Source organism: Coregonus clupeaformis, unplaced genomic scaffold (assembly GCF_020615455.1).
Source record: "Coregonus clupeaformis isolate EN_2021a unplaced genomic scaffold, ASM2061545v1 scaf1848, whole genome shotgun sequence".
NCBI classification, from domain to species: Eukaryota; Metazoa; Chordata; class Actinopteri; order Salmoniformes; family Salmonidae; genus Coregonus; species Coregonus clupeaformis.
The window spans coordinates 72266-100260 of NW_025535302.1; the positions used below are offsets into that span (position 1 = coordinate 72266).

The 27995-nt window shown below is 45.5% G+C and overlaps 1 protein-coding gene across 2 annotated transcripts; it reads left to right on the plus strand.

Annotated features, from left to right (window-relative positions):
• The first annotated feature begins 1377 nt into the window (after positions 1-1377).
• LOC121561668 (stromal interaction molecule 2) lies at positions 1378-27995 on the plus strand. Of its 2 annotated transcripts, XM_045218838.1 has the most exons (12): positions 1386-2416; positions 12775-12905; positions 13785-13896; positions 14147-14258; positions 14539-14654; positions 15144-15321; positions 15657-15834; positions 17178-17339; positions 18717-18817; positions 20976-21220; positions 26049-26241; positions 26551-27995. In XM_045218838.1, the coding sequence occupies exons 1-12, from the start codon at positions 2260-2262 to the stop codon at positions 27794-27796; spliced, it is 2931 nt and encodes a 976-aa protein (XP_045074773.1). In that variant the 5' UTR covers positions 1386-2259; the 3' UTR covers positions 27797-27995. The 2 variants fall into 2 exon arrangements, with proteins under 2 accessions (XP_045074774.1, XP_045074773.1); XM_045218839.1 differs by lacking the exons at positions 26049-26241; positions 26551-27995 and adding an exon at positions 21739-21845 and having other exon boundaries at positions 1378-2416.

Genomic DNA, 27995 nt, shown 5'->3' on the forward strand with positions numbered 1-27995 from the left:
CAACAGTGAAGCGCCAAGGGGCTGGGACCAGCCTGTGCACCAACGATAGGCTGAGTAAGTCTAAACCATGCTCAGTCTCTACTCTGATAGGCCAGCAGGGAGCGGGAACTATCTCTGTCAGAGTATTTGAAGAAGAACTTATAACAAATGGCTCAGTTCTCTGAGTGCCCTGCGTGGTATTTCAGTGGACCCGTATATATACGAACATCATATTTACCATTGAAGTGGTTTGCATTAATTAAAATACTAGTCTATTTTAGAAGACGTGTATTGACCTCTTTTTGTTCCTATACCAGATTTGAATTGACGCAACTTATCAAGACATAAAAAAAAAAAACATCAAAGAGCCCTCAGAACAAAAGGTTTTTGACCATGCCTGAACCAAGGCGCCTTTGCTGGCAGCAAGCCTTGTAAACAAGGCTAAAGAGGACACCCAGGTTAACACAAAAAGAAACCACTACAGCCAGAGTCTTCAGAACAGCCTTAGAAGGAGACTAAACATCACAGCCACGTGCCCGCTCATGCACGTGGCTTGGAGCAAGAAGTTGACTCTCAGCAGTTAAATGGACTTGACATGGGGAGAGTCATTGTGGGAGGTTTTGAAAACTAAAGTAGGACAATGCAAATAGTCCTTGGAGAGTGCTGTGTGTTTCACCACCATAGATAGTAGACTACTTGGCTGCTACTTTGTGTTTGAGACTTTGTTTTTCTCTCAATGTGTTCCGGTATCACATACTGTTGGAGCTAGAAACACAAGCATTTCGCTACACCCGCAAAAACATCTGCTAAACACTAGCTACATACTGTAGGTCTACATTAATTCTGGAGGCCAGTGTGTTTATGTGCCTTGGCGTCAGTGTCTGTATGTCTTAACGTCAGTGCGTATGCATCTTACGCCTCGATCACACCGACAGTGTCATTGCGCAAAAATGGTACACAGCATCATATGGATGTATGCAACGAAAGTTCAACATTCACCTTCTGCTACCATTTCTGTCAAGCCGTCTATGCATATACAGTTTAACGCATACGTTCAATAAATCCAACGTACGCACCACACACAGAACGTACTGCAACGCCTCTGTAACGCAATGCTGCAAGGCAAACGCAGCGTTCCATTGGAAATGAATGTACTTCTGGTGTACCAAAATGCAAGGGAGCTGTCGGTGTGTTCGAAGAGTACAGCATCAGCGGTTTGTCTAAGCTTCAGTGCCCGCGTGTAAATGTGTCAGTGTGTGTTGAATGCAGCCATTTAAATGTATTTCTAATCGCATCACATAGCCTACTGGGCCTGATATAGATGTAATCAGAGAAGGCATTTTAACAGGTGTCCAAAAACTGGTTAATCCCATCCACGTGACACTCAGGTCTGGGAAACATGCATAAAGGATCGGAATTAGCCTTGACGCATACGCACGCATACACGCGTGCACACACGGATCCAACGTACACGCGGTCAAGGGATGACAGGACGAATTGTGTTCCGGAGTGTTTGTGCAAGCTGTTGGGACTCGGGAGGGACAACTGGCCTTAGTAGCTTGTGATCTGTGTGTGTGTGACAGTTTCTCACAAGAGGGTCTCACTCAGGAGATAGAGAGAGAGCTGGATTTGGAACTTTTGAACTGGATTTGGAACTTTGGAACTGGATTTGGAACTTTGGAACGCTTGACTTTTGATCTCCATATTCCCTAGCAAATTCAACCCGTGGATTTCTTTGGACATATGTTTTTGACATCTTCTTTTTTTGTGTGGAGAGAGAGCTTCGGTCTCACTAAGATTTCCTTGCCGTCGAAGTTTCTATTGGATTTTCTTATTGGAAATAATAATCTTGGATTCAAACCATTATTTTGTCTAACCCATGATACACTTTAACACCCCATAGGCCTAGGTTATTTAAGGCCAATTCCAATGTCTTTCTTTGGATAACAACTTGTTGGCAGCCGTTGGAATTCTAACCCTTTCTGGAGTTATGTAACGGTTGAGTTGTTTTATAATGTTATCGAATATTTCACCATATCCCCTTGGTTAGTTTCTCAACCCCAACCCAATCATCAGCGTCACATCTCCTCTGAATAACGGTTCCGTTAATAGGTCACCCGGATCAGTAACACTTGCGCACGGTGGTGCATGCGAGTGTTGGGCAGTTGACATCATTAACCAACCAACAGGGTCTCGGTTTGTGTAGCCTACATCTGTTTTGTGGATTTTTTTTCCCCCGGTTCTGTCGCTCCCACTGGGGTGAGAGTTTCTCTTAACTTCATGATGTTGCTCCTTTCCCCGGTTCTCCTCCTTCTGCTCCGCGGGGTCTTGTTTGAGGCTTCGCAGGGCATCATCCAGGACAGCGGCTACTATCACCACGGTGACCCGGCGCTCGGACTCACCTTTGCCGGCCAAAGAACGGTGTTCGACTCGACAGGTAAAAAATGATCCCCGAATGACTGACAGTGACAGTAAGCGTGGTTAGCCATAGCCTACGAATGCGTCCTTACACCGTCAATTCCCTAGAAGTAAATACTGATCCAACGTGGATCTAGCAAGGATTGGACAGGTGAAAATCAATGCGTCCACATATGTAGTTGAAACACAACCACTTGAGTCAGATCAGTGCAGATCTGGGTGAAATAGCGTCAACACTTTCAAATCCTTGAGCTGTGCTTAGTTTGCCTGGTATAATGGAACCTGTGGAATATCCCCAAAAGTAAATCAAGGCGCAACTAAGCTAGATAAAGTTATTTGGCCCAGGTCTGCAGATCTTTGATTAATCAAGAGAAGTTGGATAACCATTTTTCAAAGTAGGGCTTATTCCAACAACGGGAAATTGGGTCCTGTAAGAGTTAAAGAAGCAGCGTCTCGCGTAGACGGGGAGTGACAACCGTTAACTGTTATGCAAGTGTTTTTGCGCACTCAGCGGTTATCTGAGCTCGGCGTTAGGAGGAGTCATAACTGATGAGAAACAAACTGTGGCATGGCGGAAATGTATCGTTTTATCAACACCTCTTCGGTGAGTGGTCCTATCGTTCTATAGTCACTGGGACACATTGAGTTGCAGGACATTGGGCATTGGAGATGGCCACAGGTGTGGAGTGGTATGCTATTCTTGCCATCCAGCTGCTTGTAGCCAAACATAGTTGATTACGGGATGGATCATCTTAATTGACACACTCAAACACCGGGCACCACTGAAAAACGTATGCACTCACCAACTGTAAATCGCTCTGGATAAGAGCGTCTGCTAAATTACAAAAAAAAAAATGTTTAAAAAATTGGTGATGTGATAAGCACTTCGGCAGGGCAAGGACCAGAGGTGTGGTTTGGAGTGGGGCAGTTCCATGGTAACGGTATTGCGCTGCGGCTCAGATTTGTCACTTTAGAATTTAACAAACCATGTAACTCTATGCACACAACCCAATTTCACAGATTACTGTGAAATAGACAAAAATTGCTTATTGGAAATTCGTGACAGGCACACGAAAAAGTGTATTTTTTCGTGTGCACTACACGATTTTGTATACAGGGCATTTCAATCACAGAAAATGACAGACAGTAGGATACTTAACCCTCCCGTTGTCCTAGGGTCAAAATGACCCGCCACTGTGTTGAACCAACTTTATTTCATTTTTATATTTTTTGGATCATTTGTGAGAAGGAGGCAGTGATACTTTCTTTAAAGTCTCACTGCCTCCTTCTCACAAATGATCCCAAAAATAAAAAAATTAAATAAAGTTGGTTCAACACAGTGGCGGGTCATTTTGACCCTAGGACAACGGGAGGGTTAAGACAAAAACGATCGAGGGATTTTGGTTGGTTGGTTGGTTGGTTGGCAACATTGCAAGTACTTATTACTTTTTAGCTACTTTCACAACTACTTAGCATGTTAGCTAATCCTTCCCCTAACCCTAACCTTAACCCTTTATCCTAACTCCTAACCTTAACCCTTTAACTACTTAGCTAGCATGTTACCTTACCCTGATCTTAACCCCTAACCCTAACCTTAACCCCTAGCCTAGCTAACGTTAGCCACCTAGCTAGCCTAGCTAACATTAGCCACAACAAATTGGAGTGTACATGAACGCCACACAAATCGTGTAATACACACCAAAAAGTGGACTTTTTCATGTGCCTGACACGAATTTCGAATAAGTAATTTGTGTCTATTTCACAATTAGCTGTGATAGTGTGTTGGTGCACAAGAAGCACTTTGTTTTTTGTTTTTTATTATTAAAGTAGTATTTATTTTGTTCATTTTTTCCACAAACAAACAAATAAAAAATAAAACATTGTACAGCATAAAAACATTGAGCAGGACATCCAGACGGCAGGTAGCTTAGTGGTTAAGAGCGTTGTGCCAGTAACCGAAAGGTCGCTGGTTCTAATCCCCGAGCCAACTAGGTGAAAAATCTGTCGATGTGCCCTTGAGCAAGGCACTTAACCCTAATTGCTCCTGTAAGTCGCTCTGGATAAGAGCGTCTGCTAAATGAATAAAATTTAAATATACTCCAACATAGCTCACTAGCTACAATACAGAAATAAATGGGTTCACAAGCATAAGTAATCCTTTCCCAGTCTTAGAAACATGACAAATAAAACGTGACCAGCTTCTAGAATTGTCATTTCTACCAGTGATCCTAGCAAGCATTTGTTGATAAGATGCTACCTCCAACATTGATTCTATCCACTGTTTCAGAGTAGGAGTGGCATGACCCTTCCAGATTCTAAGGATTACTCTAGCTGCTGTAACCATACCAACAGTGATCTGTGCAAATTCCTCATTAGTTACATTAGGTAAGTCTGTTCTATCACCCAAGAGACATATTCTCAGTGTAAAAGGGAATGATTAACCCCAACCATTCCTCCAGATATGTCTAAACATTCTTCCAGAAAGGTAGCACTAATGTACATTCCCATATTGCGTGTAAAAATGTCCCAGTGTCTTTTTGGCATTTCCAACACAGAGAATTGTTGGTCAGACCCATCTTGTGAAGCCTTGTTGGGGTCCAATGAAACCTATGTAGTAACATATATTGAGTAAGTTTCCCCCTGACTTCCCTTATGTTCCTCCCTGAGCTGGACAAGATCTTCAACCAGGTATCATCCTCAATTTCACACTTAAGGTCAGTTTGACATATTGTTCTGAGGTTTTTACTTTTTTTTTTTTTTTTTTACAGGTTTTTACTTAAATTTTTTTTACAGTCTTTACTCTGCAGATGACTGAATATAGAGTACAAAATGGCTGCTTTATGTTTGGGTAATTCCAAAAACTCAGTTCTTTCCTGGATTTTGTTGATAGCTGGTTAACAAATATTCTCTCAATTGTCAATATTTCCAGAAATATCCCTTGTCTCCCACATCATATTTTTGTACCAAATCTGAGTATGACATTAAAACATCTTCATTGTACAGATCACCTACAGTTATTAATTCCTTTCGTTAGCAACTGTTTCCAGTACACAGACTTCTTTCCTATCAGTAGCCTAGGATTGTGCCACAATGGTGAGTATCCTTGTTTTAGATGTGAAATTCCACATATCTTGTGTACTGTTCTCCACACCTCTTTTGAGTGTAACAAAATTGGGGTTGGGAGTTTCAACAGACCTCTCCCCCTGTAAGACTATGTGACAGAGTATCAACAGGGGTGAAAGGATAACTTAGTTCCCGTTCTATTGTTATCCAATCCAAGCCAGCATCTCTTTTGCCCCAATGATTCGCCAATTTAGCCATTTCAAATGATAAATTGTACAATTTAACATCTGGTAAAGCCATGCCTCCTACATCCCTTGGTGAGCACATCTTCTTCAGATTTCAGATTTTAGTTATTTAGCAGACGCTCTTATCCAGAGCGACTTACAGGAGCAATTTAGGGTTAAGTGCCTTGCTCAAGGGCACATCGACAGATTTTTCACCTAGTCAGCTTGGGGATTAGAACCAGCGACCTTGGTGAGCACATCTTCTTCATATTCATCCGTTTTTTTTCTTCTATCCCACAAAAAGTATTTTTAGTTAATTTGTCATATTGTTTATAATACCGGTCTGGAATATTCATAGGCAACATTGCGGAGATATAATTAAATTGTGGGACCACAACCATTTTAATCACGTTGATCTTTTTCCTCATAAAGAAAGTTTTATATTTTCCCATTTTTCTAAATTGGTCTTAATCTTGACAAGTAGTGGCTCAAAATGTAGTCCCATCACTTCCTCCAAATTTGAGCTCAATTTAAGACCCAAATATTTCATCCCAGTAGGAACCCATTTTGAAATGAACATAATTCCATTCGTAAGTACTGTTGCTTTAGGATTGGAATAGAGGACCCCTATCCATTTACAAAAGTCAGGTCCAAAACCACATTTTTCTAGGGTTCTTAAGAGAAAAGCCCACTCTACCCTATCAAATGCCTTCTCAGCATCTAAGGAGACTGCAGTTTGGGGTCACTTAGATTATGATTATAGTGTACTCAACTCTAGTGAGCTCCAGTGCAGGACTGTACTGTACAGTACTAAACTATACTCTACTCAAAAGTGCTTTACTGAACTGTACTGTACTATACTCTACTGTACTGAACTGTACTGAACTATACTGGGCTCTCCAGACTTATGAAACACAGACGTCTATGATTGGTTCATATTTGGTCCGATCCGGACTGGACTAAATCTGAACCAATCATGGACGTCTATGTTTGGGCCAAATCATTACCTGGAGAGAGAGAGAGAGAGAGAGAGAGAGAGAGAGAGAGAGAGAGAGAGAGAGAGAGAGAGAGAGAGAGAGAGAGAGAGAGAGAGAGAGAGAGAGAGAGAGAGAGAGAGAGAGAGAGAGAGAGAGAGAGAGAGAGAGAGAGAGAGAGAGGCTTTGACCACCAGAAGACAGAGAGAGAAAGAAAACAGTTACCCAAACCAGTAACTCACTGGACTCACCAGACACAGGTCTATATAAGAGGGTCACATGTGGACACCCCCCTTCCAACTAGTGGATTTGGCTATTTCAGCCACACCCCGTTGCTGACAGGTCTATAAAATCGAGCACAGCGGCCTTACTGAAGAGCTCAGTGACTTTCAACGTGGCACCGTCCTAGGATGCCACCTTTCCAACAAGTCAGTTTGTCAAATTTATACATTTACATTTACATTTTACATTTTAGTCATTTAGCAGACGCTCTTATCCAGAGCGACTTACAGGAGCAATTAGGGTTAAGTGCCTTGCTCAAGGGCACATTTACGTCATTTAGCAGACGCTCTTGTCCAGAGCGACTCACAAATTGATGCATTCACCCTATAGCCAGTGGGGGTAGACGGGGGGTGAGGCTTTATACAAAGTGGGGGGGGTAGAAGGATTACTTTATCCTATCCCAGGTATTCCTTAAAGAGGTGGGGTTTCAAATGTCTCCGGAAGGTGGTGAGTGACTCCGCTGTCCTGGCGTCGTGAGGGAGCTTTTTAACACCCGATATCCGAGAGGAAGGGGGCCAGCAGGCCAGATGTGGATGAACGCAATGCCCTCGTTTGGGTGTAGGGACTGATCAGAGCCCGAAGGTACAGAGGTGCCGTTCCCCTCGCTGCTCCAAAGGCAAGCACCATGGTCTTGTAACGGATGCGAGCTTCAACTGGAAGCCAGTGGAGTGTGCGGAGGAGGGGGGTGACGTGAGAGAACTTGGGAAGGTTGAACACCAGACAGGCTGCAGCATTCTGGATGAGTTGTAGGGGTTTAATGGCACATGCAGGGAGGCCAGCCAACAGCGAGTTGCAGTAATCCAGACGGGAGATGACAAGTGCCTGGATTAGGACCTGTGCCGCTTCCTGTGTAAGGCAGGGTCGTACTCTCAGAATGTTGTAGAGCATGAACCTGCAGGAGCGGGTCACCGCCTTGATGTTAGCGGAGAACGACAGGGTGTTGTCCAGGGTCACGCCGAGGCTCTTCGCACTCTGGGAGGAGGACACAACGGAGTTGTCAACCGTGATGGCGAGATCATGGAACGGGCAGTCCTTCCCCGGGATGAAGAGCAGCTCCGTCTTGCCAGGGTTCAGCTTGAGGTGGTGATCCGTCATCCATACTGATATGTCGGCCAGACATGCAGAGATGCGATTCGCCACCTGGTTATCAGAAGGGGGAAAGGAGAAGATTAGTTGTGTATCGTCAGCGTAGCAATGATAGGAGAGGCCGTGTGAGGATATGACAGAGCCAAGTGACTTGGTGTATAGGGAGAAAAGGAGAGGGCCTAGAACTGAGCCCTGGGGGACACCAGTGGTGAGAGCACGTGGTGCGGAGACAGCTTCTCGCCACGCCACTTGGTAGGAGCGACCGGTCAGGTAGGACGCAATCCAGGAGTGAGCCGCGCCGGAGATGCCCAGCTCGGAGAGGGTGGAGAGGAGGATCTGATGGTTCACAGTATCAAAGGCAGCAGACAGGTCTAGAAGGACAAGAGCAGAGGAGAGAGAGTTAGCTTTAGCAGTGCGGAGAGCCTCCGTGACACAGAGAAGAGCAGTCTCAGTTGAATGACCAGTCCTGAAACCTGATTGGTTTGGATCAAGAAGGTCATTCTGAGAGAGATAGCAAGAGAGTTGGCTAAAGACGGCACGCTCAATAGTTTTGGAAAGGAAAGAAAGAAGGGATACTGGTCTGTAGTTGTTGACATCAGTGGGGTCGAGTGTTGGTTTTTTGAGAAGGGGAGCAACTCTCGCTCTCTTGAAGACGGAAGGGACATGGCCAGCGGTCAAGGATGAGTTGATCAGCGAGGTGAGGTAGGGGAGAAGGTCACCGGAGATGGTCTGGAGAAGAGAGGAGGGGATGGGGTCAAGCGGGCAGGTTGTTGGGCGGCCTGCAGTCACAAGTCGCAGGATTTTATCTGGAGAGAGAGGGGAGAAAGAAGTCAAAGCATAGGGTAGGGCAGTGTGAGCAGGACCAGCAGTGTCATTAGACTTAACAAACGAGGATCGGATGTCGTCAACCTTCTTTTCAAAGTGGTTGACGAAGTCATCCACAGAGAGAGGAGGGGGGGATTCAGGAGGGAGGAAAATGTGACAAAGAGCTTCCTAGGGTTAGAGGCAGATGCTTGGAATTTAGAGTGGTAGAAGGTGGCCTTAGCAGCAGAAACAGATGAAGAAAATGTAGAGAGGAGGGAGTGAAAAGATGCCAGGTCGGCAGGGAGTTTAGTTTTCTTCCATTTCCGCTCCGCTGCCCGGAGCTCTGTTCTGTGAGCTCGCAATGAGTCATCAAGCCACGGAGCTGGAGGGGAGGACCGAGCCGGCCGGGAGGATAGGGGACACAGAGAGTCAAAGGATGCAGAAAGGGAGGAGAGGAGGGTTGAGGAGGCAGAATCAGGAGATTGGAGGGAGAAGGATTGAGCAGAGGGAAGAGATGATAGGATGGAAGAGGAGAGAGTAGTGGGAGAGAGAGAGCGAAGGTTGCGGCGGCGCATTACCATCTGTGTAGGGGCAGAGTGAGTAGTGTGGGAGGAGAGCGAGAGAGAAAAGGAAACAAAGTAGTGGTCGGAGACATGGAGGGGAGTTGCAGTGAGATTAGTAGAAGAGCAGCATCTAGTAAAGATGAGGTCAAGCGTATTGCCTGCCTTGTGAGTAGGGGGGGACGGTGAGAGGGTGAGGTCAAAAGAGGAGAGGAGTGGAAAGAAGGAGGCAGAGAGAAATGAGTCAAATGTGGACATAGGGAGGTTGAAATCCCCCAAAACTGTGAGGGGTGAGCCATCCTCAGGAAAGGAACTTATCAAGGCGTCAAGCTCATTGATGAACTCTCCAGGGAACCTGGAGGGCGATAGATAACAAGGATATTAAGCTTAAATGGGCTAGTGACTGTGACAGCATGGAATTCAAATGAGGAGATAGACAGATGGGTTAGGGGAAAAATTGAGAATGTCCACTTGGGAGAGATGAGGATTCCTGTACCACCACCCCTCTGACCAGATGCTCTCGGGGTATGCGAGAACACATGGTCAGACGAGGAGAGAGCAGTAGGAGTAGCAGTGTTTTCAGTGGTAATCCATGTTTCCGTCAGCGCCAGGAAGTCGAGGGACTGGAGGTTGGCATAGGCTGGGATGAAGTCAGCTTTGTTGGCAGCAGAACGGCAGTTCCAGAGGCTGCCTGAGACCTGGAACTCCAGGTGTGGGGTGCGTGCAGGGACCACCAGGTTAGAGAGGCAGCAGCCACGCGGTGTGGTGCGTTTGTGTAGCCTGTGCAGAGAGGAGAGAACAGGGATAGGCAGAGGCATAGTTGACAGGCTGTAGCAAATGGCTACAAAAATGCAGAGGAGATCGGAATGAAATGAGCTAAGCATCTGGGAGAGGAGAGAGCAGGGCCTCCCTCACCAAAAACTTCTACCTCAGAAACTAAAATTGTTTCACTGAACCACCCGAACAAAAACTCTCCCAACTTCCAATTTAGAAATTAGAATTGTTGTAAACTACAGCAGACTGTTATCAGTAGCTGTAATTAAGTACAGCAGCTACCAACCACCTAACGTTAATGCCTCGGATGAGGTTAGAAAAACAGCTGAATGGTAGCAGCTAGCTGGCTCAATCACAGGTACTCTTAAGCATGAAATAACATTGGAAACAATTAACCACAGTTGCAAAAAGTTACCAGTAGCTACCCTCTAGCTAGCTAGCTTTGTTGGTCCAAGTAGTGGGTAGGCTAGCCTCGTGCTTCGCCGGAGTCCGCCGAATACAGTCCTTACCTACAATAATTACCTACAATAACCTTCAATAACTACCTGAGTAAGCTACCTATAATACCAAACTACAGTACCTACCTACAATCTAAATACATGTTTTAAGCTTAACTCAACACCATATAAGAAGCCAAGCTTACCTTTCATAACGCAGCAATGATTAAACGTTGGGTAGCTAGCACAAATATATTGTATTTAGCTACCACAGTACAGCCAGCTGGTAGTGTTGGCTGGCTAGCAATGGCTACTGTGTTGACTTTGTTTGAAAAAACGGCGTCGCTCCGAGCGAATGTAGCTGGCTAAAAGGATATTGTTTTTAGTTGCAACCGTTGCTAATAGCAACTCGCCAGCTAATCCAGGAGGTGAGTTAGCTAGCTAGCTTCGTGCTACATCCGGCACCGCCGAATACAAAAGTAACCTACAATAACTACACAACAGCTACCCGCAACAGCCCACGATGCCTACCTATACTACTTAATAATATACAGCCCACGATGCCTACCTGTAGTACCTGACTACAATCTAAATACATAGCTTAAGCCTTACTCGACAAAGCCCAAACTATGTATAAAGCCAAACTGGCAGACTGCAATCAGTAGCCGAAATTAAGTACAGCAGCTACCGACCACCTAACGTTAATGATAATGAGGTTAGAAAAACAGCTGAAGGTGGCAGCTAGCTGGCTCAATTACAGGTACTCTTATACCCTGCTAGAGCTGCCCCAGTCAACTGTAAGTGCTGTTATTGTGAAGTGGAAACTTCTAGGAGCAACAACGGCTCAGCCGCAAAGTGGTAGGCCACACAAGCTCACAGAACGGGACCGCCGAGTGCTGAAGCGCGTAGCGCGTAAAAATCGTCTGTCCTCGGTTGCAACACTCACCGAGTTCCAAACTGCCTCTGGAAGCAACGTCAGCACAAGAACTGTTCGTCGAGAGCTTCATGAAATGTGTTTCCATGGCCGAGCAGCCGCACACAAGCCTAAGATCACCATGCACAATGCCAAGCGTCGGCTGCAGTGGTGTAAAGCTCGCCGCCATTGGACTCTGGAGCAGTGGAAATGTGTTCTCTGGAGTGATGAATCACGCTTCACCATCTGGCAGTCCGACAGACGAATCTGGGTTTGGCAGATGCCAGGAGAACGCTACCTGCCCCAATGCAAGTGCCAACTGTAATATTTGGTGAAGTAGGAATACTGGTCTGGGGCTGTTTTTCATGGTTCGGGCTACGCCCCTTAGTTCCAGTGAAGGGAAATCTTAACGCTACAGCACACAATGACATTCTAGACGATTCTGTGCTTCCAACTTTGTGGCAACAGTTTGGGGAAGGCCCTTTCCTGTTTCAGCATGACAATGCCTCCGTGCACAAAGCGAGGTCCATACAGAAATGGTTTGTCGAGATCGGTGTGGAAGAACTTGACTGGCCTGCACAGAGCTCTGACCTCAACCCCATCTTTGGGATTAATTGGAACGCTGACTGTAAGCCAGGCCTATTCACCCAACATCAGTGCACAACCTCACTAATGCTCTTGTGGCTGAATGGAAGCAATTCCCCACAGCAATGTGCCAACATCTAGTGGAAAGCATTCTCAGAAGAGTGGAGGCTGTTATAGCAGCAAAGGGGGGGACCAACTTCATATTGATGCCCATGATTTTGGAATGAGATGTTCGACGAGCAGGTGTCCACATACTTTTGGTCATGTAGCGTTTATTGATAAACCTTTTACTGCAGTGGGCTAAATCAGGGTCACACAAAGTGTCTCTTGGTAGTCTTAAACAAATCTACTTTGAAACAAAAGTATACACCTCACACACATGGTTATGGTCTTTTTAAAAAAGAAGACACCTGTACCATGTCAGATATAGAGTTGAAATGTATTACAGTTTGAGTTTGCATCCCAATATTACACTTTATATACATCCCAGAAGACTGAAATATAACAAAACCGTTTGACATAGAAACACAGGATTTTCGTCAGTTAATTTTTACTTGTTTTTAAACTAATTATGAAATGATGAAGAATATGAATACCATTCCACCATGAGGTCATCGACTGCAGCAAAGGGCTACCTAACATATTAATGAATGTATTGATTGACCCTCTCTATAGACCCGTGCCTGGTGGTGTCTCCTCCCTGTATGAACGAGGCGGACCGATACAGTCTGGAGGCTCTGAGGAACATCCACAGAGAGATGGATGACGACCAGGATGGAGGGATAGAGGTGGAGGAGAGCGTGGAGGTACGTAACCATGGCAATGGTGTGTTGAGGAGGGATTCAGGTGTGTTTGATTGGACAACAGATGGTAGGGGTCTCAATTCAGTTACATGCTGTGTGTGTGTGTGTGTATATGCACGTCGACCTGTCTGTCTGTCTGTCTGTCTGTCTGTCTGTCTGTCTGTCTGTCTGTCTGTCTGTCTGTCTGTCTGTCTGCCTGCCTGTCTGTCTGTCTGTCTGTCTGTCTGTTTCATGATTCCTGTCGTGTTAGTTTGTTTTTAGCCACAGACACTAAAGCCCATTTAGAATAAAGATTAGAACTGTAGAATGTTGGACTGTTGGAGCTCCAGAACTCATCAGAATGTCATCCAGGGTTAGATGGTCCATGGGATCGGGTTGCTGTTACCGTGGAGATGGGAGGGGAGGGTGGCTGAGATTCCTGTCCCCGTCACATGAAGAATCGAATTACAGCCAAGGATAGATTCCAAGATGGTGGAACGCACACGAACACGCAACACACACACACACACACACACACACACACACACACACACACACACACACACACACACACACACACACACACAGCCTATTTCATCTCTAAACTAAAACGTCTTGGTCCCTGTCATTGGTACAGTTGACAGTCGTCAAACTAATGTGGAAACATAGAAAGGTTAAGGATGCGTGAACTGTTTGTTAGACACGCGTGGTTGTGTGTTTGTGTGGGGTTGTGTAAGTGTGGGTGTGTATCTCTCTCTGTGTGTGTTAGACATTTTCCTTTTGATATTAAGCTGCAAGCTTTTCATAATCCTGTGTGTGGGTGCATGGGTGTGTGTGTGTGTCTGTGTGTATGTGCTTGTGTGTGTGTATATGTGTGTGTGTGTGTGTCTCTTGGCTGTGTAGTTCATCATAGAGGACATGAAGCAGCAGCAGACCAACAAACACAGCAACCTTCACAGAGAGGACCAGCACATCACCATAGAAGAACTGTGGAGGGGCTGGAAGTTCTCAGAAGGTACGCTTTGTGTGTGTGTGGGATTATGCAATTTGTTAGAAATTCACAGTTTCTTCATTACCAAACTCTCCCACCTCTCTCCCTCGTGCTCTCTCTCTTTCCCCCTTCCTCTCTCTCTCCCCCTCCCCTCCCCTCTCTCTCTCCCTTCTCCCCCCTCTCTCTCCCCCCTCCCTCTCTCCCTCCTCCTCTCCCCCTCCCTCTCTCCCTCCTCCTCTCCCCCTCCCTCTCTCCCTCCTCCTCTCCCTATCAGTCCATAACTGGACTCAGGATGAGGTGTTGAGGTGGCTCAGGGAATTTGTAGAGCTGCCTCAGTACGAGAAGAACTTTAAAGACTTCAGAGTCAACGGCAACACCCTCCCCAGGTGAGAACGTCCAATCAGAAACCTCAGAGAGTCACTTCCTGGTGGGCGCAGCCAATCAGAAAGCTTCTTACTGAAACTTACTGCCCAATCAGGTAACACACCCTAGTTACAATTTGGTATATTTTGAGTCGGTGCTATACAATTACAAACAAATCCCATGCAGCTGAAACACTTAATAATAACACAGCAGAAAGAGAAACACGGTCCAATCAGAACACTTCATATTGAACCCTTTAGTATTCCCGTCTAATCAGAGCTGGTGTTATTGGGATGTGTGTAGGATAGCAGCCAATGAGCCGTCGTTCCTGAGTGGCCAGCTGAAGATCCTGGACCAGAGAGACAAACAGAAACTCAACATCAAGGCTCTGGACGTGGTGCTGTTTGGTGCTCCTATACGTGTGTAGACAGTATACACACACACACACACACACACACACACACACACACACACACACACACACACACACACACACACACACACACACACACAGAGGCTAAGAGAGTGTGGTGTAGATGTTGAGGGTGTGGTTTATATTTTAAGAGGGAGTGGTTTCGATGTTAAGAGGGTGTGGCTTAGATGTTAAGAGGGTGTGGTTTATATTTTAAGAGGGAGTAATGTCCACTGATTATATTGAAAAGCGCTATACAAATTAAATCATCTTTATTACCCTCCTCCTCCTCCTCCTCCTCCCTTTCCTCCTCCCCTTCCTCATCCTCCTCCTCCTCCTCATCCTCCTCCTCCTCCTCCTCCTCCCCTTCCTCTCCTCCCCTTCCTCCTCCTCCTCCACATTCTCCTCCTCCTCCTCCTCCTCCTCCTCCTCCTCCTCCTTCCTCTCCTCCCCTTCCTCCTCCTCCTCCTCCTCCTCCCCCCCTCCCCTCCTCCAGGTCCACCACATAACTACATGAAGGACTTGTTGCTGATAGTTTCTGTGATGATGGGTGTAGGAGGCTGCTGGTTCTCCCAGGTCCAGAACAAAGCTTCTAAAGTCCACATCTCTAAAATGATGAAGGACCTAGAGAGTCTGCAGAGTGCTGAGCTCAGCCTCAGAGAACTACAGGAACAGTGAGTGTCTATGACTGTCTGTTCCTGATAATGCGTGTTTGTGTGTGTGTTTGTCCTGCTAACCTGTGTTTGTCCTGCTAACCTGTGTTTGTCCTGCTAACCTGTGTTTGTCCTGCTAACCTGTGTTTGTCCTGCTAACCTGTGTTTGTCCTGCTAACCTGTGTTTGTCCTGCTAACCTGTGTTTGTCCTGCTAACCTGTGTTTGTCCTGCTAACCTGTGTTTGTCCTGCTAACCTGTGTTTGTCCTGCTAACCTGTGTTTGTCCTGCTAACCTGTGTTTGTCCTGCTAACCTGTGTTTGTCCTGCTAACCTGTGTATGTCCGTCCTGATAACAGGCTAGAGCAGGCCCAGGAGGAGAAGCGTAACGTGGCGGAGGAGAAACAGAACCTGGAGGAGAAGATGAGGGATGAGATCATGGGAGCTCAGGAGGAGGCATACAGACTCCATCAGCTCAGAGCTGGAGCCGTCAGTCAACTGAGCAGACTGAGATATGCAGAGGAGGAGCTGGAGCAGGTAGAGTAGCTTACCTAACCTGACCTAACCTAACCTAACCTAACCTAACCTAACCTAACCTAACCGAACCCTACCTAACCTTGCCAAACCTTACCTTACCTAACCTGACCCTACCTAACCTTACCTTACCTAACCCTACCTAACCTTACCTAACCTTACCTTACCTAACCCTACCTAACCTTACCTAACCCTACCTTACCTTACCTTACATACCCTGACCTAACCTAACCCTACCTAACCTTGCCAAACATTACCTTACCTAACCTGACCCTACCTAACCTTGCCTTACCTAACCTAACCTTACCTTACCTTACCTTACCTTGCCTTACCTAACCTTACCTTACCTAACCTAACCTTACCTAACCTTACCTTACCTAACCTTACCTTACCTAACCTAACCTTACCTAACCTTACCTTACCTAACCTAACCTTACCTAACCTTACCTAACCTAACCTAACCTAACCTTACCAAACCTAACCTAACCTAACCTAACCTTACTTATCCTAACCTAACCTAACCTAACCTAACCTTACCTAACCTAACCTAACCTAACCTTACCTAACTTTACCTTACCTTACCTAACCTAACCTAACCTAGCCTAACCTAACCTAACCTTACCTAACCGTACCTTGCCTTACCTTAGCTATCCTTATCTTATCTTACCTAACCTAACCTAACCTTACCTTACCTGACCTAACCTAACCTAACCTAACCTTACCTTACCTTACCTTACCTGACCTAACCTAACCTAACCTAACCTAACCTAACCTTACCTTACCTTACCTTACCTTACCTTACCTTACCTTACCTTACCTTACCTTACCTTACCTTACCTTACCTTACCTTACCTAACCTTACCTTACCTTACCTTACCTTACCTTACCTTGCCTTACCTTATCTTAGCTAACCATAACCTAACCATAGCTAACCCTAACCTTACCTAAGCTAACTCTAACCCAAACTGAGCCGCCTCAGATGTGCAGAGGAGGAGCTGGAGCAGGTAGGGTTGTCCTTGTGTCCTTGTGTCCAATTTAAGTGGTTACATTTCTCCTGCCCCAGCCTTCAGCTTTATAGCAAACCAAGTGGCAGGGCTGTTTGGTGGTTTTTCAAATTAAGGAGTGGGCCTTTAACCGCCTTTGATCTTCCAAACACATGCTATTTGGTAACCAGTTCCATCTCCTGTGTGAAGCAAGTCCACAGTGTAGGAAACACTATCAGCATTGGGTAAAGGCTGGTGAAAACGGTCAATCCATCCATCAATCAAAATCTCTAACCCATCCCTTCTCCTGTGTGTGTGTGTGTGTGACTGTGTGTGTGTGTGACTGTGTGTGTGTGTGTCTAGGTGCGTGGAGCGTTAAAGAGGGCAGAGAAGGACATGATGGCTCACTGGTCTGTCCCGGAGGCCCTACAGCTCTGGCTACAGCTGACCCACGAGGTGGAGGTGCAGTATTACAACGTCAAGAAACACAGTGCAGAGCTGCAGCTCAACACAGCCAAGGAAGAGGTAGGGGACAACTCATTATCTGGTTGATTGGTTGATCGGTTGATATGTTCAGTACTGCCACGTCAAGAAACACAGTCCAGAGCTGCAGCTGAACTCCGCTAAGGAGGAGGTAGGAGAGAGACGTAACCCAATCAGTTTATTGATTCACCGATTGACTGTTCACTGACTTCAGGAGGAAAGAACATAGTGGGACAATTATAGTTCAAACTACATGAAGACCTTCTAAATGACAAATTAAATCTTCTGAAAGTTCTTTACAACGACATGAACAAGAGAATGCATTAAACAAGTCATCTGTCCTTCATATTAACCCCTGGTATGGACATGAACAGGAGGATCTGTCCTTCATATTAACCCCTGGTATGGACATGAACAGGAGGATCTGTCCTTCATATTAACCCCTGGTATGGACATGAACAGGAGGATCTGTCCTCATATTAACCCCTGGTATGGACATGAACAGGAGGATCTGTCCTCATATTAACCCCTGGTATGGACATGAACAGGAGGATCTGTCATATAAAACGCTGAGTATGGACATGAACAGGAGGATATGTCCTCATATTAACCCCTTGGTATGGACATGAACAGGATGATCTGTCCTCATATTAACCCCTGGTATGGACATGAACAGGATGATCTGTCCTCATATTAACCCCTGGTATGGACATGAACAGGAGGATATGTCCTTCATATTAACCCCTGGTATGGACATGAACAGGATGATCTGTCCTCATATTAACCCCTGGTATGGACATGAACAGGATGATCTGTCCTCATATTAACCCCTGGTATGGACATGAACAGGAGGATATGTCCTCATATTAACCCCTGGTATGGACATGAACAGGAGGATCTGTCCTCATATTAACCCCTGGTATGGACATGAACAGGAGGGAATCTGTCCTCATATTAACCCCTGGTATGGACATGAACAGGAGGATCTGTCCTCATATTAACCCCCTGGTATGGACATGAACAGGAGGATATGTCCTCATATTAACCCCTTGGTATGGACATGAACAGGAGGATCTGTCCTCATATTAACCCCTGGTATGGACATGAACAGGAGGATCTGTCCTCATATTAACCCCCTGGTATGGACATGAAAGGAGGATCTGTCCTCATATTAACCCCTGGTATGGACATGAACAGGAGGATCTGTCCTCATATTAACCCCTGGTATGGACATGAACAGGAGGATCTGTCCTCATATTAACCCCTGGTATGGACATGAACAGGAGGATCTGTCCTCATATTAACCCCTGGTATGGACATGAACAGGAGGATCTGTCCTCATATTAACCCCCTGGTATGGACATGAACAGGAGGATCTGTCCTCATATTAACCCCTTGGTATGTGCGTATCCTGTCCAGGCAGAGAAGATCAAGAAGAAGAGGGGTTCCCTCATGGGGACGTTCCACGTGGCTCACAGCTCCTCACTGGACGACGTTGACACCAAGATCCTGGAGGCCAAGTGAGACACACACACTTGTTTTTCTATCCTCGTGGGGATCTAAAAATTTATTTCCATTCAAAATCATATTTTCCCTAACCTTAACCTTAACCCCTAACCCTAATCCTAACCCCTAAATTTAAAATAGCCTTTTTCCTCATGGGTAGGTGGGGATTTCAGGTCCCCACGAGGATGGAAGTACAATATCACACACACAGACACACACACACACACTCACACTCACACTCACACTCACACTCACACTCACACTCACACAGTGTTAATTGAGTCAACAATAACTATGACAAAAAATACTTGTCAACAACTTATTTTTCCTGACTAAAACTATGAGGATAACGAGATTACTTTTCATTTCAGTCGATGAAAATGTGACGAGACGAGAATTCCACATGAGATGAACGGACATTTAAATTTAACTCTACTTTGCATCCGTTTTGGTTCAACCCTAAACACGAAGAATATTAATCATCCAATCCTCTCATTGGCAGAATTAAACATCTTTCAGTTGGGTGAATCTGATTGGGCTGATCTGACCCGGCTCCTCCCACACAGCTCCCAGGCAGTCACTCTTCAGTCACTCTTCAATATTTTGAAGTGATGTGAAACCAGGACACTGGACTTGTATCTGACCTCAACTAGGAACAATGTTAACGCTCTCTCTTACTGTCGTGGAGGCTATTTCTGCTTTGATCACCTCAGAAGCTCTGATTTCCAATGTGTGCTGTTATTCGATCATCTGAGCCCACGGTCCGCAAATGCGAGTTGCGGGTTGCTTTTCTCCTATAGGGGAAAAACTAAACAAGCAAATGCTATTTTGTTGAATACATTTTTTGTTAAAGGTCCGTGCTATCAGGGATCCTTGGGACGTCCCTACCCCATTGAAGTTGACATTTAAAATGGTTATGGTAATGGTTCATTAAGGTGAGGGTTAGGTAAGGTGTAGGCCTCCTTTAGCTCAGTTGGTAGAGCATGGCGCTTGCAACAGCCAGGGTTGTGGGTTCGATTCCCACGGTGGGCCAGTATGAAAAATGTATGCACTCACTAAACTGTAAGTCGCTCTGGATAAGAGCGTCTGCTAAATGAAAAAAAAGTAAGGGTTACGGTTAAAGTTGTCCTGAGTTTCAGTCGACTGATAATAACTAAAACTAGACTAAAGTTGTCCTGAGTTTTAGTGGACTGATAATAACTAAAACTAGACTAAAGTTGTCCAGAGTTTCAGTCGACTGATAATAACTAAAACTAGACTAAAGTTGTCCTGAGTTTCAGTCGACTGATAATAACTAAAACTAGACTAAAGTTGTCCTGAGTTTTAGTGGACTGATAATAACTAAAACTAGACTAAAGTTGTCCAGAGTTTTAGTGGACTGATAATAACTAAAACTAGACTAAAGTTGTCCAGAGTTTCAGTCGACTGATAATAACTAAAACTAGACTAAAGTTGTCCAGAGTTTCAGTGGACTGATAATAACTAAAACTAGACTAAAGTTGTCCAGAGTTTCAGTCGACTGATAATAACTAAAACTAGACTAAAGTTGTCCAGAGTTTCAGTCGACTGATAATAACTAAAACTAGACTAAAGTTGTCCAGAGTTTCAGTCGACTGATAATAACTAAAACTAGACTAAAGTTGTCCAGAGTTTCAGTGGACTGATAATGACTAAAACTAGACTAAAGTTGTCCTGAGTTTCAGTGGACTGATAATAACTAAAACCAACGAAGGATGAGATGACTAAAATGTGACTAAGACTAAAAGGTATTTTAAGACTAAAACTACATCTAAAATAGCTGCCACACACACACACACACGTTAACATGTTGTTTTTTTGTGAAGGAGTTGACATGTTTTTGTGATGGAGTTGACGTGTTCTTTGTGATGGAGTTGACATGTTTTTGTGATGGAGTTGACGTGTTCTTTGTGACGGAGTTGACATGTTTTTTTGTGATGGAGTTCACTTGTGTTTTTGTGACAGAGTGGACATGTTTTTTTGTGACAGTTGACTTTGTTGTGTCACAGTAACACACTAAACTGATGCGTGTTGTGTTGACATAGCTGACGTGTTACTATATTATAACAGTCGGCCACTTGTGCGTTGGATCACAGGAACGCCCTGTCAGAAGCAACCAGCTGACATAAACTGTGCTTTTGACATCCCTCACAGGAACGCCCTGTCAGAGGTCACGGCCTGCCTACGCGAGCGTCTCCACCGCTGGCAGCAGATAGAGCGTCTGTGTGGTTTCCCTCTCCTCAGGAACTCTGGCCTGGCCAGCCTGACCGCCACGCTGTATTCAGACTCTAACTGGGTGGCGATGCCCAGGGTGTCTGTTCCCACCTTCCCCTCCTGCCATGGATCAATACAAGGCTCTCTGGAGGATCTGATGGAAGACCCCTCGGCACACATCTTAGGTAGGTTATAGCGATCAGTCGCTCGGCTGGTCAATATAATGAACATATAATATGGTCATTAAGCAGACATGTTTAAGCAAAGAGATTAACAGCACGTGAGTGTATGTGTATGGGATCACCGTGGTAATCAATCAATCTCAAAATATATGTTAAAAAGACATCCCCATAAAAGACAAACAATAACTTGCATTTGTCTTTTTCCTAGTAGCTGACTTTGCTAATCACGTCTTTATTGAGGAAAAATGTGCTTACTATGACTGAGATATGTGGTTGTCTCTGGATAAGAGAGTGTGCTAAAGGAATAAAATGTAAAATATCAATCAATCAATATTTATTATTACAAAGGAAAAAAATTTGAGCACAAAAAGTGTCTATTGGATAAGTTACACGGATGTACGTCCAAAAACATTATGATAACCGTTTTAGATACTGTTTTGAAGCATTCTTTGAATGGGTCAGACTGCCTGTATCTCTGACCTATGACCTTTGACCTTTATTGATCCTTCACCTCCCATCAGTTCCTAGGGTTGCAATGCTCTGGCAACTTTCCCAACATTCCCAGAATTTTGAGAATATTTGGTATTAACGGCTCATAACACTATTACAACTTTCATGAATATGTACAGTATTAATTAGTACTCATTTATTAATAGTCTACGTTCTATTAATAAATGATTATTTCATTTTTAGTGGATTATACATGACAGTTAATATAAAGTGTAACCGTTTGGAAACTTTGGGAATTTTTACTTTTATCATATTTTTTTAGAAAATTAGAAAATGATCTGTGCGCCCTTAATAATAATAATAATAATAATAATAATAATAATAATACATTTTATTTGTGCTTTCAAGATACCCAAGGACATTTACAGAATAACACATACAATGGCAAATATAACTATTCTAAAATACTCAAAGCAAAATGCATTACATTTACATTTTAGTCATTTAGCAGATGCTCTTATCCAGAGCGACTTAGAGTTAGTGAGTGCATACATTATTTATTGAAGGCGCATAAAATAGCTAATATATCATGACAATACTAAAATACTACAAGCAAAATGCATTACAACAAAGGAGCGCATGGCACCCAAATAATAGTAAGATCAATAATACAAGGGGAAACGACAAGGACACAGCCCTCAAGGCAGTTCAAATGAGAGCATACTTCAACAATCTCTGCAACAACAAGGACAAGGCCCTCAAGACAGTTCAAATGAGAGTCTACTTCAACAATCTCTGCAACAACAAGGACAAGGCCCTCAAGACTGTTAAAATGAGAGCATACTTCAACAATCTCTGCAACAACAAGGACAAGGCCCTCAAGACAGTTCAAATGAGAGTCTACTTCAACAATCTCTGCAACAACAAGGACAAGGCCCTCAAGACAGTTCAAATGAGAGTCTACTTCAACAATCTCTGCAGCAACAAGGACACGGCCCTCAAGACTGTTAAAATGAGAGCATACTTAAACAATCTCTGCAACAACAAGGACAAGGTCCTCAAGGCAGTTCAAATGAGAGTCTACTTCAACAATCTCTGCAACAACAAGGACAAGGTCCTCAAGGCAGTTCAAATGAGAGTCTACTTCAACAATCTCTGCAGCAACAAGGACAAGGTCCTCAAGACAGTTCAAATGAGAGGCTACTTCAACAATCTCTGCAACAACAAGGACAAGGTCCTCAAGACAGTTCAAATGAGAGTCTACTTCAACAACCTCTGCAACAACAAGGACAAGGTCCTCAAGGCAGTTCAAATGAGAGTCTACTTCAACAACCTCTGCAACAACAAGGACAAGGTCCTCAAGGCAGTTCAAATGAGAGGCTACTTCAACAACCTCTGCAACAACAAGGACAAGGTCCTCAAGGCAGTTCAAATGAGAGTCTACTTCAACAATCTCTGCAACAACAAGGACAAGGTCCTAAAGGCAGTTCAAATGAGAGTCTACATCAACAACCTCTGCAGCAACAAGGACAAGGTCCTCAAGGCAGTTAAAATGAGAGTCTACTTCAACAACCTCTGCAACAACAAGGACAAGGTCCTCAAGGCAGTTCAAATGAGAGGCTACTTCAACAATCTCTGCAGCAACAAGGACAAGGTCCTCAAGGCAGTTCAAATGAGAGTCTACTTCAACAACCTCTGCAGCAACAAGGACACGGCCTTCAAGACTGTTAAAATGAGAGCATACTTCAACAATCTCTGCAGCAACAAGGACAAGGTCCTCAAGGCAGTTCAAATGAAAGGCTACTTCAACAATCTCTGCAACTCTACACAAGTCCTTAGATAAGTTGTTATGCATGAGTTATTAGTAGACTAAACATATTGTTAAGGAGAAACAAATACATCTAAATTAGAATTTTAGCAATTGATTTGAGATCATTTAGCCATGTTTGGAATGTTGCACATTAAGCCTTTAAGATTTAAATGAGAAATAACCCTTCGTCAAAGAATATGTCGTTCTTACTAACAGTCATCATTACTGCATTTAACATACCTAAGTGGTTCTCAAACCTGTCCTTGGGGACCCCCAGACGTTTCACCATTTTGTTGTAGCCCTGAATTAGGGCTTGATGATTAGTCGACCAGTTGAATCAGGTGTGCTAGCTCTGGAATAGATGAAATATCTGGAATGGCTGGGGGTCCTGAGGAGAGGTTGGAGAACGGCTGGGGGTCCTGAGGAGAGGTTGGAGAACGGCTGGGGGTCCTGAGGAGAGGTTGGAGAACCGCTGCCATACCTGATTCAAGGTTAGCTGCTTTAGTTGAATCAGGTTTAGTTTGATCTTTGTGAGCTTTTCCATTAATAGGTTTTGTCACGCCTGCTCCCACTCCCCCTCCCTGCTGCCCATCATTACACCTGTCACCATGGTTACACACATCAGCGCTTCATTGGACTCACCAGGACTTCATCACTGCTTTATTACCTCCCCTATATCTGACTCTTCCTCAGTCTGATCCCCGTGTCAGCAGTAATGTCGTTATGTTTCCCATGTCCAGACGCTGTCCGTGTTTTGTTTCATGTCTGTTTATATTAAATGTTCACTCCCTGCTTCTCATCTCTCAGCGTCTGTCCTTACAGAGTGCTGACACCACAATTGGAAGCGTCAGGGAGTTTTTTGTTGTTGTTGTTGTTGTTGGGGACGTCGGGTCCGGGTGACGCTGCCGAAGCAACCGGGGATGCTGATTCAAGAGGCTCACAAGCCTTGGTTGACTCGGCAGGCTCTCACCCCACGCCTCAGCCGGCTCGTCAGGCTTCCACGCCTCATCCGGCTCGTCAGGTTTCCACACCTCATCCGGCTCGTCAGGTTTCCACACCTCAGCTGGCTCATCAGGTTTCCACACCTCAGCTGGCTCATCAGGTTTCCACGCCTCAGCTGGCTCATCAGGTTTCCACACCTCATCCGGCTCATCAGGTTTCCACACCTCAGCTGGCTCATCAGGTTTCCACACCTCAGCTGGCTCATCAGGTTTCCATGCCTCAGCTGGCTCATCAGGTTTCCACACCTCATCCGGCTCATCAGGTTTCCACACCTCATCCGGCTCATCAGGTTTCCACACCTCAGCTGGCTCATCAGGTTTCCACACCTCAGCCGGCTCATCAGGTTTCCACGCCTCAGCTGGCTCGTCAGGTTCCCACTCCTCGGCCAGCTCGTCAGGCTCGCTCAGGTGACACCGGGTGGCGTCCCTAGAGGGGGGGGGTACTGTCACGCCTGCTCCTGCTCCCCCTCCCTGCTGCCCATCATTACACCTGTCACCATGGTTACACACATCAGCGCTTCATTGGACTCACCAGGACTTCATCACTGTTTTATTACCTCCCCTATATCTGTCTGTTCCTCAGTTTGATCCCTGTGTTGCCTCCCCTATATCTGTCTGTTCCTCAGTCTGATCCCTGTGTTGCCTCCCCTATATCAGTCTGATCCCCGTGTTGCCTCCCCTATATCTGTCTGTTCCTCAGTCTGATCCCTGTGTTGCCTCCCCTATATCTGTCTGTTCCTCAGTCTGATCCCTGTGTTGCCTCCCCTATATCAGTCTGATCCCTGTGTTGCCTCCCCTATATCTGTCTGATCCCTGTGTTGCCTCCCCTATATCAGTCTGATCCCTGTGTTGCCTCCCCTATATCTGTCTGTTCCTCAGTCTGATCCCTGTGTTGCCTCCCCTATATCAGTCTGATCCCTGTGTTGCCTCCCCTATATCTGTCTGATCCCTGTGTTGCCTCCCCTATATCTGTCTGTTCCTCAGTTTGATCCCTGTGTTGCCTCCCCTATATCTGTCTGTTCCTCAGTTTGATCCCTGTGTTGCCTCCCCTATATCTGTCTGTTCCTCAGTTTGATCCCTGTGTTGCCTCCCCTATATCTGTCTGTTCCTCAGTTTGATCCCTGTGTTGCCTCCCCTATATCTGTCTGTTCCTCAGTTTGATCCCCGTGTTGCCTCCCCTATATCTGTCTGTTCCTCAGTTTGATCCCTGTGTTGCCTCCCCTATATCTGTCTGTTCCTCAGTTTGATCCCTGTGTTGCCTCCCCTATATCTGTCTGTTCCTCAGTTTGATCCCTGTGTTGCCTCCCCTATATCTGTCTGTTCCTCAGTTTGTTGCATTGATATTGTTTTGTTTCTCTCGTCCAGATGCTGTTCTTGCTTTGTTTCATGTCTATTTATCATTAAATCCTCACCTTGTACTTGCTTCCTGTCTCAGGTTTTCCATAAAATTTAACAAAATTAAAACAATTCCCAAACATTTCCCAAAAAGTGTCCGCAAAATTCCAGAATACATATTTCTGGGAATTTTTTTAAAGTTCCCGGGAAAATTCCCTTCCCTTTGCAACCCTAGTTCCACCAATGAAGCGCTCCCCTCGCTCTCGTGGCTCTACCTCCACCGTGTGTCGTCAACGGCGTTCCGGACACGCCTCCTCCTCCTCTTCCTCCTCCTTCTCCTCCGAACCTGATATCCTGATCCCTATCCACACCCCGCTCCCCTGCTTCGAGGAAGAGGAGCAGATCTTCATCAACGCCCAGCGGAGAGGGTGAGTGACTTATCGGATAGTAGAGTCGCACAATTTAAATTCAGTCAATTTAGGAAGTAAACTGACATTCCAATTCTGATTGCAATTTTCTTCAACGCTTCTCTGTGCCCTCTCTCTCTCTCTCTCTCTCTCTCTCTCTCTCTCTCTCTCTCTCTCTCTCTCTCTCTCTCTCTCTCTCTCTCTCTCTCTCTCTCTCTCTCGCTCCCTCTCTCTCCTCTCTCTCTCCTTCTCTCTCTCTCTCTATCTCTCTCTCTCTCTCTCTCTCTCTCTCTCTCTCTTTCTCTCTCTCTTTTCTCTCTCTCTCTACAGAGATTCTCGGGAGATGTATTCAGACACCGATTACAGGACCCCTCCTGTCAGCAGAAGGTCAGCAGAACCTTCCGGAACGGAATCCCCCATTCGGAAGATATCCAGAGAAGAACTGGAAGCTTCCTCGGATGCAGCCACATCGAAGACATCATCTAAGGACGAGCCGGACTCTTCTTCTGCGGACAACACTGACCCAAGAAAAATACAAAGAGTCAAAAGTGAGACTTCCATGGACACCTCCGCCGACACAGCAGCCAAAAAGATCTTAGGTCGTTCGATGGACAGTGTCTCGAGGAAGTCATCCAGAGATGAGTATCACGAGGTTCCGTTGGAGATTCATGTCTCAAAGAAGAGGTCTCTGCTATCTACAGCCATGATGGGTGTGTCTCTGGACACCGGCTCCAGACAGATGATGAGAGAGAGCAGGGGGGAAGTCTCATTCGACAACACCATGAGAGCAAGGCCAAGAGAAGAAATGGTGGAGGCCATTGGAACTCCAATGAGAAGGATATCCCGAGAGGAGGTGGACTTCTTAGCCGACAGCACTCAAAGGAGGATGGCGATGGCCAGAGACAAACTGACGCTTCATCTGGACAGCAGCTCTTCTCACAAGATGCTCAGGAAGAAGATCGAGTTCCCAGTGGAACCGTCTTCCACCGCCACGAGGAAGATATCGAGAGACGAACACCGCGAGATGTGCTCTCACACTCGCAGACGAACAAACAGCGATAAGATTGACAGATCCATAGACACTCCCACTGGGAAGATCTCCCCGGACAGGGTCGATGGTGCCCCGGAAATCCCCAAACGGAGGATATCCAGGCAGGCGTATGCAGGGTCGTCCCAGTTGGGTCAGGGTCCCCAGGTTTTGGATCAGGGTCAGTTCGGACAACCTGACCTCACCTTGTCCACGCCATGGAAACAAACCCAGACCTCTGACCCTTACACCTCCGAGCACCTGACTGAACTGGTGTATGACGGAATCCTGGAGAAGTCCTGCATCACCCCAGCAACGACCCCTGACCTGCCCCAGAGGATCACGGAAGGAGGAGACGGAGAAGGGAATCCTCCTGTTCCGCCCCCGAGGAGCGCCCGGTCCCTGAACACGTTGCCCCCTGAGATGAGAGGCGAGAGACACCACAAGGACAAAGACAAAAGCACCAAGTCGTCCAAACTCAAGAACCTTTTTAAGAAGAGGAAAGATCGTTCCCCAGAACGGCCACAAGGGGGCCTGAACAAACTCTGACCATTAACTGAAATTTAAAAAACGTTTTTATGTTAATTTTTAAATCAGGAAGTCTCTTGAGGTTATGAAACTCTATTTTTTTTAAAGAGAGAGACCTGGAAATACCTCAGCCATGAAAAGCTGAGAGGAAACATGAACATTAGTCTTATAGATTTGATTTTCTAAAAACCGATACGGACTGTTGGCTGGGATTACATGT